General features: G+C 35.8%; 2 protein-coding genes across 2 annotated transcripts in view; both read right to left on the bottom strand.

Annotated features, from left to right (window-relative positions):
• Nucleotides 1-4,263: 4,263 nt before the first annotated feature.
• Nucleotides 4,264-12,468, bottom strand: LOC130047597 (FACT complex subunit Ssrp1-like). The gene is made up of 5 exons (XM_056142927.1): nucleotides 12,335-12,468; nucleotides 11,902-12,154; nucleotides 7,451-7,569; nucleotides 5,322-5,586; nucleotides 4,264-4,633 (listed from the first exon to the last, which is right to left on the bottom strand). Exons 1-4 carry the CDS (start codon nucleotides 12,466-12,468, stop codon nucleotides 5,358-5,360), a joined length of 735 nt encoding a protein of 244 aa, XP_055998902.1. The 3' UTR covers nucleotides 4,264-4,633; nucleotides 5,322-5,357.
• Nucleotides 12,469-15,455: 2,987 nt separating this feature from the next.
• The window catches only part of LOC125659032 (FACT complex subunit SSRP1-like), a 27,448-nt gene continuing 25,634 nt past the window's right edge, over nucleotides 15,456-17,269 (bottom strand). Inside the window, exons 16-17 of the mRNA XM_048890566.2 lie at nucleotides 16,434-16,701; nucleotides 15,456-15,829 (exon numbers count right to left, since the gene is read on the bottom strand). Of these exons, the coding sequence (XP_048746523.1) occupies nucleotides 15,761-15,829; nucleotides 16,434-16,701 (337 nt within the window). The 3' untranslated portion in view covers nucleotides 15,456-15,760. The remainder of the gene's footprint in view (nucleotides 15,830-16,433; nucleotides 16,702-17,269) is intronic.

Genomic DNA, 17,269 nt, shown 5'->3' with positions numbered 1-17,269 from the left:
ACACATGGATTTTGTTTTCAATTGCTGATAACTAGATATAAATATTTCCGTTTTCCATTATTGTCGAAGAAGCAAACGTCTATGATGACAAAAAGTCTAGTCTTTTAATCTATCGTGAGGATGTAAAGAACCGCTTAACAATCGGTACAAATGCTGTCTGACGTGTTTCATAACAATTCTTGTGGCGTTCCTGCCACACTGACTACCGATTACTCCATAAACCTGATCAAGATATAGGACTCACGGCGAGTGTGACCGGTCGACAAGGGATGCTTACCCCTCCTAGGCATATGATCCCACCTCTGGTACATGTATATCTAGAGATCCGTTTTTCCCCAGCTCTCTATTTTGTATTCCTTATAGGAGATATTATATTGATCATTGTTATCTTTACCTTTTCAATTACGAAACGTGTCAGACGGTATTGGATTTAATAACATTATCGACATTGTTAGAACTTTTTAATCCTGTAATTACTTGCTGTGATAGACATTTGCTGTAGGCATGAAAGGTCACTAGTGAACGGTGAAAAATAAAATATTACTCACAAAACACGTTATACTTCACTATAAAAGTAGATAGAGTGAACCTTTTTTCCGTAGACAAATTTCAGTCACAACAGCACAGGAACCTTAATATGGCCATCGTAATGCCAAGACAATGCAATGTTCCACAACTCAACTCAACTCAGCTCAGACTTAGTGAAGATATATTCCACAAACCATTGGATCATATCAGCATTGCTTGCACTTTCAAGTCCGCTTCAGATTTGCCGCTGTATGGAGGTACTCTTTTGTCATCTCGCCCAACAAAGACGTGTGGTCTGCGTGATATTTACGTATATCAAGACTCAGAGTGACATCATTATAACCAAACCGTGATGTGGAGACTGTTAAAAAGGATTGCTGTATGAAGTAAGTCCATTGAGGGTGGCACATTGGTGCAACTCAAAACATTGAACTTCAACTTACATCAATGAACTTGAAAGTTGTATATCCTGAAACTAACATCGTAATGCAACGTATATTATTGAAATCAAAGACAATGGAATAGGGCTGGATATTCATTACAATTGATGTTGTTAGTTTCGTTTTTGTCGTACCATGCCATGTGTACAATTTCGTAATTAAAAAATAAAAGTTTCTCTTCAAAATTATTTTTGTTCACTTGAAATTAGTTAAGGTAGAATTATGAAAGATGATGAAAAGGAGCAGTGATCAATCTCGCAACTCCTATAAGGAAAACAAAATAGAGAGTTGGGCGATTACGGACCCCTGGATATACCACATGTGGGATCAGATGCTCCGGAGGAGTACGCATCCCTTGTCGACTGTTCACACCCACCTCGAGTCCTATACCTTGATCAGGTGAATAGAATAATCCGTCGTCAAATCAGCGTGCCAATAACGGCCTACAAATCGGTATGAATTTTCAACATGTCAGACAGCATTTGACCCGATGGTGGGTTATAATGACAAACTAGATTATCATAGGGACCAAAGAATTTGCGAAATGCTACCTTTAAACGAGACTGCTAAAACCCTTCTAACAAAAACTTGTTTCTCAGTAGCCTACCTCGATTTAAAACTGCTCATACGAAGAACAAACTCTTGCGTATCAAATCAATTGAGATATATAAACAACATATGCAGGTGATAATGGAATGTTTTTGCACAAAAATAGGAAGTTGACGACGGAGAAGTTGAAATCATCCGGTTTGTCATAAAGTTGAGTTGTTTGATTGTCGTTAATATCCATTTTCAATACGATATCTAAGTACGAAGTAGATGTTGAGGTATCCATGGTGTCTTTTATCTCTAGTTCACAGGGATATATCCAATCGATACATGAATGAAAATATTCATTGTTAGATAAATAAAATATATAAGTAAATGGTCGATCTGTCTTCAGGTTAACATGTACATTTCTAATATGTGGTATTTGCACTAGGAAGTATTAAATTTTACTAGTTTATATGCATAAATAATAATTTTACTGATAGCGAAAGTTGTGGATTGATCATTATTCAATAAAAAATCAGTTATGACGAAAAAAAACCCCCCAAAACAATGATCTCTGAAAACAACACAACTTCGTACAAAACACAGCAATTACAGGAAATATCACCTTTCTTCATGCAAGTTTCCCCGTTCAATTCTGAGGATTTTCTTAATATGTTTATTAGATATATAATGGTTAACATGAATGGCGACATAATCTTACGTGATATTCTTTTCGTAGCTACATGTATTTAGACTTTGTGCTACATTTCTATCATGTTTTTTTTTTTTAATTTACCATCCCTATAATATTTCAAATGACACGGGGGCGAGGCATCTGATCAACACCTTGCTGTATTTTATTAACATGAAATGCTTCAGCGACCAATAATAACATTTTTTTTTCTCCTGGGACAATACTAGATTTGAACCAACAAAATGAAAATAAGGTGGAATCAGGTAAACCAGTGGCATCTAATTATGCCCTACAAACACATCATTCTCCACTGATTTTGACTACAGATTACTCCGTTTAACTTGTCAAGACATAGGGCTCATGGCAGGTGTGTCCGGTCGGTGGGGAATGATTACTCCTCACATCCACCTGATCCCACCTATTGTACATCACGGGGGTCTTTATCAAAGTTATGAAATTGAACAAAGTTAGTATCATTTCATAACATTTGTAATAATGAAATAGAGTCCCTAACAAACATGCTAGAATTTCAATATGAACACTGACAAGACGATAATGGAGTAGCTTTGGACCTCTTAATGACTGATTTATGATATTTGCAAAGGAACACCCAAAGAATTTAGATCAACCTTCCTCATTCTTCTTACGTCATTGTAAACTATGCCCTGGTTTTAGAATTGAACCAGGATCAATCTCATAACTCCTATAGACAAAACAAAATAGATAGTTGGGCAAACACGGATCCCTGGACACACCAGAGGTGGGATCAGGTGCCTAGGTGGAGTAAGCATCCCCTGTCGACCGGTCATACCCGCCGCGAGCCCTATATCCTGATCAGGTAAACGGAGTTATCTGTAGTCAAAGTCAGTGTGCCAAGAACGGCCTACAATCCGTATGAAACATGTCAGACAGCATTTGACCCAATGATAGGTTGTAATGACGAAAAAAAAAAGAAGAAATCATTTATTCAATACAACCTATCATTGGGTCAAATACTGCCTGTCATGTTTCATACCGATTTCAGGCCGTTCTTTGCACACTGATTTTGACTCCGAATAACTCCGTTCACCTGATCAAGATAAGTGTCACGGCACGTGTGATCGAACGACAAGGGATACTTACTCCTCCTAGGCACCTGATACCACCTCTGATATATCCAGGGGTCCGGGTTTGCCCAGCTCTCTATTTTGTATTCCTAATAGAAGTTATATTGATAACTGTTTCCTATCTTCACCTTTTCAGTATGAAACGCGTCAGATGGCATTTGATTTAATAATATTATCGAAATTGTAAATTTTTAATGCTGTAATTACTTTCTATGAGAAACATTTGCGGTGAACGTGAGAGGTCACTAGTGAGCGGTGAAAAATAAGACATTACTCACAAAAACAAGTTATACTTCATCATATAATTTTTTATACTTTTTTCCTTAGACACTTTTTAGGCACATCACAGGAACCTCACTATGGCCATTGTAATGCCAAGACAATGCAACGTTCCACAACTCACCTCAGACTTTGTGAAGATCAATTCCACAAACCATTGGATCATATCAGCATTTTTTGCACTTTCAAGTCTGCCTCAGGTTTGCCACTGCATGGAGGTACTTTTTTGTCATCTCGCCCAACGAAGACGTGTGGTTCAGATGATGTTTACTCTTATCAAGACTCAATGTGACATCACTATAACTCTGTAAAACGTGATCTGGAGACTGTTGTAAGGGTCCACACTGTATGAAGTAAGTCCATTGAGAGTGGTACATTGGTGCAACTTAACACATTGAACTTATATCATACATTTTACATCAAATGTTCAAGGTCAAATGTGCAAGCTCATTCCTGATTGTAACTTTACAGTTTCCTGCAATTTTAGTCAGATTCTACCATAGCATGAGGAATGACTACAACCCCCACCCCCCGACAGCTGTTCTGGGCAATTGTAAATATTTAAAATTCTGAACAAATTTGATGAGTAAATGTTGCCTATATAGACCACTTCACAGATAAAACATTCAGATTTCCATCATAATTAAGCATACCTAAAAATATGAAAAACACAAAGAATGAAAACACTTTCTCATTTTATTCACATTGTAAAAAGATATTACAACATATTGTACTTCAGCTTTCAGTCAAATTTGGAAGTGACTCTTGCTTGAACAATCTTGAATTAATATTAAAACACAGTGTTTAATATCAGATTCATTTTGCTTTAATAACATTTTACCAAATGTTTTTTGTTCATCATCAACCACACAGGACTTGGCTTTCATTGTCTCACAAGAACCGTGATTTTCAACACAAAGTTCTCCCAGTCAAATGATTTCATAATGTGTATCAAACAAATGATTCCTCTCACATAGTGCACATTAGTCCGAATCCAATGCTGATTTTTCTGATGGTGTGGGCGTGTCCAGGATTTCCTCATCATCTGGGAGCTGAAAAGATAAACCAATGAAAACATCAGAAATGCAAGTTTAATAAATTCATTATCAGAATGATTTAAATTCATCTGAGTCAAATTTCAAGATGAACAATCATACATACAAACATATATCAATAAATCATATTATCTATAAAATTACATACAGTAACAAATTCTTCCTCTAATACAAGAAATTCTACTTTCTTTTTTCTTTTCTATATTACCAATCCCTGGGTGATGGCAATTTTGTTAGACTATATATAGGAACATGCTTTCCTCCAACAAAGATTCAGCAATCTATCTATTCTTTGTTTTACATGTAATCATTTGTTAAAATAGAGATATATCCCTAGACACTCTCTGCTTTTACACACTGCTTTCACTTTATGGAATTATTCAACTCTTACTTCTCCCACACTGCTTTCACTTTATGGAATCATTCAACTCTTACTTCTCCCACACTGCTTTCACTTTATGGAATCATTCAACTCTTACTTCTCCCACACTGTTTCTTCTTCAATTATAAATCAATAAAACCAAACCTTAAATTATCTTGTAGTTTACACCTGATATAACCAGAATATTCAACACAATTCCAACCTCATCTCTCACACCCTGTTTTAACTTTCACTATATACACTGAAGTAACAACCTATCTCTCACCCAACTTATAATTTCAATTCATAGGATAAAAACTTTACCTCTCCCATGCTGCTTTCCCTTTCACTCCCTTTATTCTATTGTTTAGACTTTCTCTTTTTATCCTCGCCTTTTTCTTTCTTCTTTTCCTTGGAAATATCCTCCTTTTTGGATTTCTTTTTGAGAGGTAAGTTGTCGTTGCTGTCCGACCCTGATGAATCCCCCGAACTGGAGATATAATTTTTCCTCTCATAATTGGACCCTGGCCCAGCACGACTGTCTGACACTGATTTACTCATGGGACTCTTCTTGGGGCTCTTTCTCTTCCTATAATACACACAATACATCTGCAACCTTGAAATTACAAGTGCCAAACATTAGAAAATATTTACATCTCCAATATTTTTGCCCTTGATATTTTTACAAACTATGATGCTAGACAATATCTCCTGAGCATGCTGAAAACAATACGCATATGAATCTGAATAAATACAGTATGCCTATTTTAACAGCTAGAAATTCTGACAGCAATGATACTGTACACAGGGTAATACCCCCATTTTGTTTCGTCTTCTTTGTCGTCATTGTCAGTAGACGAATTTAAAAAAATTGCTAAAACTGAGTTGCAGTTTGGAATGTGTTCATTGGAATGACCCTAATTTGTGAATGTGAAGGTGAACATTTTTGATAACATTATGCACGCTTGCATTCACAGAGTAAAAACATGCACTTATTTAATATAGTTTATAAGTATGAAGCTTTGAATGGCCGTAATAGGTATTTAGTGTGATAATGACCTTGACCTTTGGCCTTTGGATTTCAAAAGCAACATGAATCTTGAATGTCATCAGGATTTGAAGTTTGATAAACATGCACCAGCAAATACATGTATAAAAGTTAGAGGCAAGCTCAAATCTACAGTATATAGTGAAAAGATACCTTGACCTTTGACCTTTTGACCTCAAAATACATAGGAACCTTCCTCTTTTGGATGTGATCAAAATATATAAGTCTGACAAAGGTGCACCAAGTAGTAAGAAAGTTAGGGACCGGACAAGCTCAAATCTATGGCATTTACTGACAAAGAGACCTTGACCTTTGTCCTTTTGACCTCAAAATAAATAGGAACCATCTTCTTTTGGATGTGATCATGATATGTAAGTTTCACAAAGATGCCTCTAGTAGTATGAAAGTTAGAGACCAGACAAGCTCAAATCTATGGCATTTATTGACAAAGTGACCTTGACATTTAACCTTTTGACCTCAAAATAAATAGTAACCTTCCTCTTTTGGATGTGATCATGTTATGTAAGTCTCACAAAGATGCACCAAAAAGTATGAAAGTTAGAGACCGGACAAGTTAATTCTGGATGCCGCCCATCCACCCGTCCGACTGGACACCCATCCTTCGCCAATTCAAAAGCCGAGATTTGCTACGCAACTCGGCTAACAAAGAATGAAACTGTTTCTTTCTTATTCCTCTCTTGATTAACACAACTGTGTTAGGTCAAATTTTAAAATGGGAAGGGACCATTTGGAAGGGTAGAACAGTGGGGGGAAAAAACAACATAAGTATGGGTTAAAAATAACTCTGTATACAAAATAAGACATAAATTTCATTTTTCAAAATACAAGAGGGTATGAATTGTGATGTTTCATGCTTGCATACTTTTCATTAACTGCTACTACACAGTTCAAAAATGAAACCAATTTCTTTACATACAAAATTTGCCACCAATGCTTATTCTGGAAATTCACTCAAAGACAAGCTCAAGGGCTTTCCACAGCCTGAATCACAGTAATAGCTCACACTGGAGATTGACCACATAAGCTTATGAGTTTCAACAGGAACTTCATACTGTAGTTTTATTTCAACCTACAGACCTAAACTTCTGAGGCCAAATAAACCTTTTAATTAGCTGCCAAAGAGAAGAAAAATTATATTAAAAAAATGGAGAAGTATTCTATCATCATTGGAGTTATTCTATAAGAGAGAAAACCTCAACAGAACAACTCTATTGCATGTGTCCAGAAGTTCTAATGCATGCCAATCAGACGATTTCCTCTCAAAAGAGGAAAAAGCCACACTCTTGACCTCTATTGCATGTGTCCAGAAGTTCTGATGCATGCCATGATTGATGAGAATACAAATAATAGGCAGTATTCCATGTCTATTTCTTTTATGACTTACTTTGCCGATTCCTCGTTGTCATCCAACAATCCGGCCTCCTGTTTTGCTGCATTACTCCTGTATTCCTCCATAGCCTTCTCGTAAGCTTTCTTTGCCTCTGCAGCTTTCTCATTCCACTCCTAGTGAAATCATACATCAAATACTTTCTTCAAGCTCATCACAAATTATGCATATTATACATCACACCTTTGTAGTCAATAATATACAATGTGCATTTACTTTCAAATAGCTATTGGAGACAAAAGGCTGCTTCTGTGAAGTTTTACTAATCATAGGTGTCCTATTATTCACATGACTCCCTTAGAACTCCTGAGCTAATTTCAATCAAACTTAGCAGATACATGCATGTAGCATTTTATCATGAATGGAATTCTAAAGCTCTTGCAAGAGGGGGTTATTATGCAATGGCAAAACAAAGTAAACAAGAGATGTTTGTAAAACATATATGCCCCCATGGTGCAAAATTGAAAAGGGTTATACACATGCATCATTTAATTGATAGTAATATCACCAATTCAAAATATTGAGCAGACAATATCTTCTGATGTCAAGAGTGGATTGACCATGTGACCTAAAAATCAACAGGGCTCATCTACTCCTTATGCTGTACTAGTGTACCAAGTTTGGTGCCAATCAAGCAATCAATTCTTAAAATATAGGAAACAATATATTACTATGTCCAGTTTAACCCTTGACCTTTGACCTAAAAATCAATAGGGGTCATCTTCACCAGAACATGTACCAGTATACCAAGTTTGATGTCTATCAAGCAAAGGGTTCTCTAGACATTGAGTGGTCAGTATATTCCTATGCCCAGTTTGACCCTTGACCATGTGACCTCAAAATTAATAGGGATCATCTACTCCTTAGGATGTACCAGTGTATGAAGTTTGATGTCTGTCAAGCAGAGGGTTCTCAAGATATTGAGCGGACAATGGCTTCCTAAGTCCAGAGTAGATTGACCCCTGACCTTTGACCTTTTCACCTGAAAAACAATAGGTGTCCTCTTCTACTCATAACCAACCCACATATGAAATATCATTAAGATAAAGTGAATGGTTCTCCAGATATTGAGCAGACAACATGTGGTCTACCAACCGACCGACAGGTGCAAAGCAATATGCCCCTCTTCTTTGAAGGGGGGACATAAAGAATATAAATTTAAACAATAAAATGTCTTTCTTTATTGTTTCCTCAGGTGATGAAGGTAGCAGTCATTGCAGAAAAAATTTACATAACTTATGAATTTTTTCTGCAATGCTAGCTACCTTCATCACCTGATTAAACAACAAAGAAAGCATTTTATTGTTTAAATAAAACAAAAATTCTGGTACTTTGATTTCCATTAGTGTAGGGAATTATTAGGGCTAAAAAAAAATCAATCAATAGTTTCTCAGGCCCTACCACATTCAATTTTTTTTTTCAATTCATAATTCTGTTTATTTATGTAAATGAGGTAACTCTTATATTCTATATATTTATATAAAACTTTCAGAAGGTTTTAATAAAATTATAGGATTTTTTTAAATCAAATAATTATAGAATGCATACTCATTTATGTGCAAGTGTTTAAAAATAATGGTGTATATTTAATAGTAAGTAATACGAAGCTATTTTTGATAGAAATAACAAGAGGTACTGTGCTCACTAAGAATACCCCCACTTACCCCAATCTCTAAAAGAGTGTTGTTAATAGGTTAGGTATAAATTACCTCTTTCCTGAGTGTAAAAAAGAAAGGGCATGACAAAACCTTGGGTAGTCTCTTCCCTAGGAGTGTGCTTGAACTTTGACCTTGTGACCCAAAATTGAATAGGGAACACCTTCATCCCATGGGTAATCCATATGTATGATATGGTGACTGTAGGTGGAAAGGATAATGATTTAGAGCCCAGAAACAATAATGCTACTTCGATGTCCAGTGTGCTTGACCTTAGACCTTTTGACCCCAAATTCGATAGGGAAGATCTTTGTCCCATGGGTAGTCCATATGTATGATATGGTGACTGTAGGTGGAAAGGATAACACTTTGGAGCCCAGAAACCATATTGCAACTTCGATGTCCAGTGTGTTTGACCTTTGACCTTTTGACCCCAAATTCGATTCCCATGGGTAGTCCATATGTATGATATGATATGGTGACTGTAGGTGGAAAGGATAACACTTTGGAGCCCAGAAACCATATTGCAACTTCGATGTCCAGTGCACTTGACTTTTGGACCCAAAATTCGATAGGGAACATCTTCGTCCTGTGGGTAGTCCATGTGTATAATGTGGTGACTGTAGGTGGAAAGGATAACACTTTAGAAAAAACAGCGAGGATGATAGTAACGGAAGTGAATGATGATAGTAACGTAAGAACTTTCGTTACTATCATCCTCGTTGTTTTTTCAACGACGAATTTTCTGTTTATATGAGCCGTATAAAAGATAAAATAACACCTGATCGTAATTGTTGCTAGTGTATGATATTTCTTACCAACATATCATTCACAAATAAACAATACAAATAGATATAATAAGTAAACGTGGTCTTTCCGGAAATACCTTCCACCATCTTGGAGTGATAGTAACGATCGTTACTATCATCAGTTTAATACCAGTGCCATGGGCAATCTATAAGTAAAGCTTTGGCCAGACTTGGTCAAGGGAAAGGAATATTGTTCAAGACAAATGAAATTGGACGGACGATCGGAGGGACAGACAGTCTATAATCATTGTAGGGTCTCTCACAGAGACAAGCCCTTATAATTACCCAAATCTCACACCCGGAAGTGATGTCATCATCAAATATCAAAGTTTGAATAATTATCTATCATTTTTAAAGCTTCAAGAAAATTGACCGGGCTGTGCAAAATTTGTTTTTTGTAAAGTGAGTTAAGAAAAGTCAGTGCTTTTACGTATCCGGTTTTAAATTTTAAACACCGACTAGAAAGTTCCAGTTATAACTTCTTTGTCTGATGTTTGTAGTTTACGAGAACTGTACGAGTCAAATTTAGCATTCAAATGTGAATCTTCAGATATATTTACCATGAATTATTATAGTGTCAAGTCCTCACTAGCTCCAATGGTACAAAGCAATGTCATATCTACATTGATCTCTAAAAGGCTCATAGCTTGCAATCTAAGCCTGAACAAGTTAAAAATCATACATAGGCGTGACCCTCACAGTGGAATTCAAACAGTATTTAGTGAGTTTGTGTTTGGTTCAAAGAAACCCAGAATTATAAATCCTCAGAAAATCATCAGCAAAGTTGTTGAATACTTGAACTCTTCTTCACAAGTACTTTCAAGAAACAAAAATATTTGTACATGAGCTGTAGTTGCTAGAATATACATATATGTTACACTATATTTATTTTTTCTATAAGTATGAGATAGAATGTATGTATTTTTATGTATGATATGATTGATAGCCAAAAAAAAGAATAACACACACACCAAAAAAATTGTGAGAAAAAGGAAAGAGTGGGGGTGCCCCACACACCCCCCACCCACCACTCCTCGTGTTCTAATTGTCTGGTAGGACAAAATCTTCAGTATGTTTTACACATATATATATTGTCATATTCTGTTAATCTTGATTTTAAGACTGTATTTGCTGTTACAATTTACTTTTTTCAAAGTGTGCAAAGAATAGTTGTAAAACTTAAATTTAAAAATGGGGGTTTACGTATTCACGAGACCATTTTGCAAAATATCTCAGGTCAACTATGGTAAAATATGTTTTTCTGTTAACCTTAGATATAATTCTAAATATTTTTAAAGAAAAACTGGCATGTAAACAATTTAGATTTTGAGAATTTTTCAAAACTGCGATATTCTGTGATTTTTTTCTGAAGAATGTGAGCAGATTAAACAGCAATTGTGTATGTTTTCAATTGAATATCTTTAAAAATTCTCTCAGTAAATGAATAGCTATTGGTTTTTATATATTATAGCTTAATATGATGTGCTTTGGTGCATATTTTAATAAAACATGAGATCATGCATTCTTGTGTTAAAACTTGGCTTTTGCATTTGGGGGTATATGTGCTCTGTAGCACATAGTATAAAAATAAACCCGCAAAGGTATGTCTAATATGAGTTTTCTAGTTAGTTTATGAGTTGTTAAAGTTATTTAAATGAAAAAAAATTTGATTGACAGAAATTTCTAATAGTATTTACCTACCTTAATAAGGTTAATAAATTTTTTTTCCAAGTGCATTGACTTGGTCCCAGATTTAACATGCTTTGAAATTTTTTTGTTTTGCTGTTTTTCGCTACACTCAACAATTTCAAAGAGCGTTTTTAACAATGGTTCGAAATTCTCCTATTCCAATATGGACAATAAACCCTGGTTCCAGAATGTTTGAGATTCATTTCCTAAGACTAAGCCAGGCAAATCATGCAGACACAGTGGCCTGTGGGCATTGTTTCTGCTGTCTAAGCTTGGTTCCTCCCATCAGACTTACTGTTTTATCCTCTAGCTGCTTCCAGAGTTCCCCAGCTCTTCTTACAAGACTTGTAATGCTTTTTTCTGGGTTTTCCTTCATCATTTCCTTTCTGTTAGCATTCAACCACAGGACATAAGCAGATAGTGGCTTCTTCGGAGCATTTGGATCTTTCTTAGATTTTGATTTCCTTTTCTTCCTCTCAGAAAGCGGCAGTCTTTCTCTCTGGAAATGAATGATGAAACTATTGATGGATGTTATGTATTGGCAAAATCTGACAATTCACCGCATATACATGGACATTGGAATATCAAAGTCTGTAAGCAATTTTTCTATAACATTAACAACCTTACACGTGTAACAGGAAGGGAGAAAATGCAACTAACACATACCCACTTTAATCTCTGAGCTACATGTATCTGGCCACCGGCGATCGAACCTAGCTGACCATTACTGTAACATTCCTCCCTCTTTAAATGTTTTCATACTTTTATTAGAAGACATCAAACCAGATTCTTTTGGTCTTGGCAGGACTTTCAACTGCAAGTCCAGGGTGCTCAACGGCACCAAATGTACTACAAGTGCCATTTACCACCTCATCTGTGATTCAAACTCCAGCTTTTAGTGTGGCTGGCCCTAAACTGTGGAATACTCTACCATATGATAGAACTACTGCTAGTCTCTGTATCTTTAAATCTAAACTAAAGACTCATCTGTTTTCAATTCATTACAACTAGTCTGTGCAGATGAAATCTAAGTCAAGATTACTATGTTGTGCAATCATAACGGACTCCCTTATCTTCACATACTAGTCATTTGTTCTTATACAACTTATTTTACTTATTTCATTGTTATTTAAATAGTGTTTAGAGCAATATGGATTTTACGCTTTACAAAATAAATTTATTATTATTTATTATTAACAGGAAGGGATAAAATGTAACCAACCAGACCAGGATTCCAACCCCAGCCCCTTGAATTCCAGTCAGATGGTCTAGCCATAAACTGAGCTATCTCGCCACCGGTAATCAAACCCATCTGACCACCACATTCTACCCTCTTTAAATGTCATCACACCTTGAAGACATCAACCCAGTATCTTTATACCCTGGCAGGCATTTCACCTGTTGGGCCAAAAAAAAAAAGGAAGTGTGTTTCTGGTTACCCGACAACCCTAAATTTTTCTCCTGACTCTAATTTTCCAGATAAATTCCAGTTCTTAATTTACGTACTTATCGTTTCTCAAATTTTAAAAAGTCTAATAAGTTTGGGCTCGATATTTAAACAAGAGATGTTTGTAAAACACATATGCCCCCCATGGTGCAAAATTGAAAAGGGTTATACACACACATCATTTAATTGATAGTAGCATCATCAATTCAAAATATTGAGCAAACAATATCTTCCTATGTCAAGAGTGGATTGACAATGTGACCTAAAAATCAATAGGGGTCATCTACTCCTTATGCTGTACCAGTCTACCAAGTTTGGTGTCTATCAAGCAAATAATTCTTAAAATATAGGAGACAATATACTACTATGTCCAGTTCAACCATTGACCTTTGACCGTGTGACCTCAAAATCAATAGGAGTCATCTTCTCCTGAAGATATACCAGTGTACTAAGTTTGATGTTTGTCAAGCAAAGGGTTATCAAAATATTGTGTGGACAGTATATTACTATGTCCTGTTTGACCCTTGACCATGTGATCTCAAAATCAATAGGGGTCATCTTCTCCTGAAGATGTACCAGTGTATCATGTTTGATTTCTGTCAAACAAAGGGTTCTCAAGATATTGAGCAGACAGTATATTCCAACGTCCAGTTTGACCCTTGACCTCAAAATCAATAGGGGGCATCTTCTCCTGAAGATATACCAGTGTGCCAAGTTTGATATCTGTCAAGCAAAGGGTTCTCAAGATATTGAATGGACAGTATATTCCTATGTCCAGTTTGACCCTTGACCTCAAAATCATTAGGGGTCATCTTCTCCTCAAGATGTACCAGTGTACCAAGTTTGATGTCTGTCAAGCACAGGGTTCTGAAGATATTGAACAGACAGTATATTCTTATGTCCAGTTTGACATTTGACCATGTGACCTCAAAATCAATAGGGGTCATCTACTCCTTAGGATGTACCAGTGTACCAAGTTTGATAACTGTCAAGCAAAGGGTTCTCAAGATATTGAGTGGACATTATATTTCTATGTCAAGAGTAAATTGACCCTTGACCTTTTGACCTGAAAAACAATAGGGGTCCTCTTCAACTCATAACCAACCCACATATGAAATATCATTACGATAAAGTGAATGGTTCTCAAGATATTAAGCAGACAACATGTGGTCTACCGACAGACAGGTGCAAAGCAATATGCCCCTTCTTTGAAGGGGGGCAAAATTATGATAAGAAATTTTCAAAATGGCATCATGCATGCTTCCTGCAAGTATAACACATATGTATTAATTAAAATAGGGTAAAATCAGTTGTCAAAATGTCATTTTATGGTTTATTTTAGCTACTTACTTTACCCAATATTGAACACTTGATGCTTATGTACCTTCCTTATCTTGAGAAGACAATTTTCAAAGATTTTTTAAAATTACCTGTATATTCGAATGTAAAAATTTTATCCCTTAATGTGGCTCCAACATACATCAGGAGTCATGGTTTTACTTAAACAAACTTGAATCTGCACTATGCAAGAAAGTTTTCATGTAAAAATCAGCTTTTCTGGCTCAGTGGTTCTTGAGAAGAAGATTTTTAAAGTTTTTTCCTATATATTTGTATGTAAAACTTTGATCCCCTATTGTGGCCCCATCCAACCCCAGGGGCCCATGATTTGAACAAACTTGAATCTGCATTATGTCAGGAAGCTTTCATGTAAATCTCAGCTTTTCTGGCTTAGTGGTTCTTGAGAAGAAGATTTTTAAAGTTTTTCCCTATATATTTGTATGTAAAACTTTGATCCCCCCTTGTGGCCCCATCCTACCACCGGGGGCCATGATTTGAACAAACTTGAATCTGCAGTATGTCAGGAAGCTTTCAGGTAAATTTCAGCTCTTCTGACCCAGTGGTTCTTGAGAAGAAGATTTTTAAATGACCCCACCCTATTTTTGCGATTATCTCCCCTTTGAAAGGGACATGGCCCTTCATTTGAACAAACTTGAAAGCCCTTCACTCAAGGATGCTTTTGGCCATGTTTGGTTGAAATTGGCCCAGTGGTTCATGAGAAGAAGATGAAAATGTGAAAAGTTTACAGACAGACGGACGCCAGACAAAATGTGATCAGAAAAGCTCACTTGAGCCTTTGGCTCAGGTGAGCTAATAAAACCATTTCAAACGTGGGAATTCCCCTTCATACATGCCTCTCAAATTTTCAAGGTCAAATGTGTAAGGGTATTCCTGATTATACTTTACTTTTTCCTGCAATTTTAGAGTTCCTGAACAAATTGCAAATATTGAAAATTGCGAACAGTTGATGCATAAATGTTGCCCATATAGACCACTTCAACCAATTAAACACTCAGATTTCCTTCATAAGCTTACCAAAAAATATGAAAAACACAAAGAATGAAAACATTTTCTCATTTTAATTCACATTGTAAAAAGATATTACAACATACCGTACTTCAGTTTTTAGTCACATTGGGAAATGACTCCTGCTTGAACAATCTTTAATTAATATTAAAATACAGTGTTTAATATCATATTCATTTTGCTTTAATAACATTTTACCAAATGTTTTTTGTTCATCATCAACCACACAGGACTTGGCTTTCACTGTCTCACAAGAATCGTGATTTTCAACACAAAGTTCCCCCAGTCAAATGATTTCATGATAATGTGTTTCAAACAAATGATTCCTCTCACATAGTGCACATTAGTCCGAATCAGAAGCTGATTTTTCTGATGGTGTGGGCGTGTCCAGGATTTCTTCATCATCTGGGAGCTGAAAAGATAAAAACCAATGAAAACATCAGAAATGCAAGATTATCTGAATTATTTAAATTCATCTGAGCCAAATTTCAAGATGAACAATCATACATACATGTACATATATCAATAAATCATATATCTATGAAATTACAAAAACAAATTCTTTCTCTATTCAGGAAATCTTACTTTCTTTTTCCCACATTACCATTCCAGTAATATTGGCAATGCTAGACTAGAAACATGCTTTCCTCCCACAAAAATTCAGCAATCTATTTATTTTTTGTTTTACATGCAATCATGCCCTGTGAAGTTTTTGATGGTACAAATATTTCTTAATCTTGTGATTTGTTATAATACCAATATCCCTAGACATTCTCTTAGCTTTTACACTCTGCTTTCACTTTATAGAATCATTCAACTCTCACTTCTCCAACACCGTTTCCCTCTTGAATTATGAATTAATAAAATCAAAGCTAATCTTATAGTTTACACCTGATATAACCAGAATGTTTAACAAAATTCCAACCTCATCTCTCATATCCTGTTTTAACTTTCACTATATAGTAACAAACCTATATATCTCACCCTACTTTCACTTTATGGTATGAAAACCTTACCTCTCCCACACTGCTTTCACTTTCACTCCCTTTGTTCTGCCGTTTAGACTTTCTCTTTTTCTCCTCGCCCTTTTCTTTCTTCTTTTTCTTCTTTTCCTTGGAACTATCCTCCTTTTTGGCTTTCTTTTTGAGAGGTTTATCGTCGCTGTCCGACCCTGATGAATCCCCTGAACTGGAGATGTACTCTTTACTCTTATAATTGGACCCTGCCCCAGCACGACTGTCCGACACTGATTTACTGGGACTCTTCTTCGGGCTTTTTCTCTTCCTATAATGCACACAATAAATCAACCTTGAAATTATGTATGGCAAACATTGAAAAATATTTTCACATCCAATATTTTATGCCTTTGATATTTTTGCAAACAGTGATTATAGCCATTTCCCAGTGACTGTGCTGTAAACAATACACATTATGAATCTGGATGCCTATTTTAACAGCTAAAAATCCTGACAGAAATGAAAGTAGAATGTAAATAGTGTATACAGGGAAACATCTGCCCCCATTTAGTTTTATCCCTTTCACACAGGTAGTCAGTAGGCAATTTAAACCAAAAGGTGAAACCATTTTCTCTCTTATCAATCTCTTTACACAACTGTGTCAGGGCGAATTCAAAGTGGGTGAGGTCGTTTGGAAGGATAGAATGGCGGAAAAAAAAAACACGGGTCAAAAATAACTTGGTATACAGTATAAGACATAAATTCATTTGTGAAAATACATATGAATTGTGATGCTTAATGCTGGAATACTTTCCATGAAGCACTAATGCACAGTTCAAAAATGAAATCGATTTCTTAATTAACATTCAAAATCTATATTAGGCCAAAAAAAAAAT

Source organism: Ostrea edulis, chromosome 1 (genome assembly GCF_947568905.1).
Source record: "Ostrea edulis chromosome 1, xbOstEdul1.1, whole genome shotgun sequence".
Lineage (NCBI taxonomy): Eukaryota > Metazoa > Mollusca > Bivalvia > Ostreida > Ostreidae > Ostrea > Ostrea edulis.
The sequence above is the reverse complement of the archived record's forward strand: the minus strand, read 5'-3'. Positions and strand labels throughout refer to the sequence as shown.

What these genes read in the sequence shown, in the direction of transcription:
- LOC130047597 (XM_056142927.1), bottom strand. Translation starts at nt 12,468, where the DNA reads ATGGCACTTGTAGTACATTTGGTGCCGTTGAGCACCCTGGACTTGCAG. An exon ending in AGCAGCTAGAGGATAAAACA is followed by an intron (nt 7,570 to 11,901) that starts GTAAGTCTGATG and finishes TGATTTCACTAG; the next exon opens with GAGTGGAATGAGAAAGCTGC. An exon ending in GACAACGAGGAATCGGCAAA is followed by an intron (nt 5,587 to 7,450) that starts GTAAGTCATAAA and finishes TGTGTATTATAG; the next exon opens with GAAGAGAAAGAGCCCCAAGA.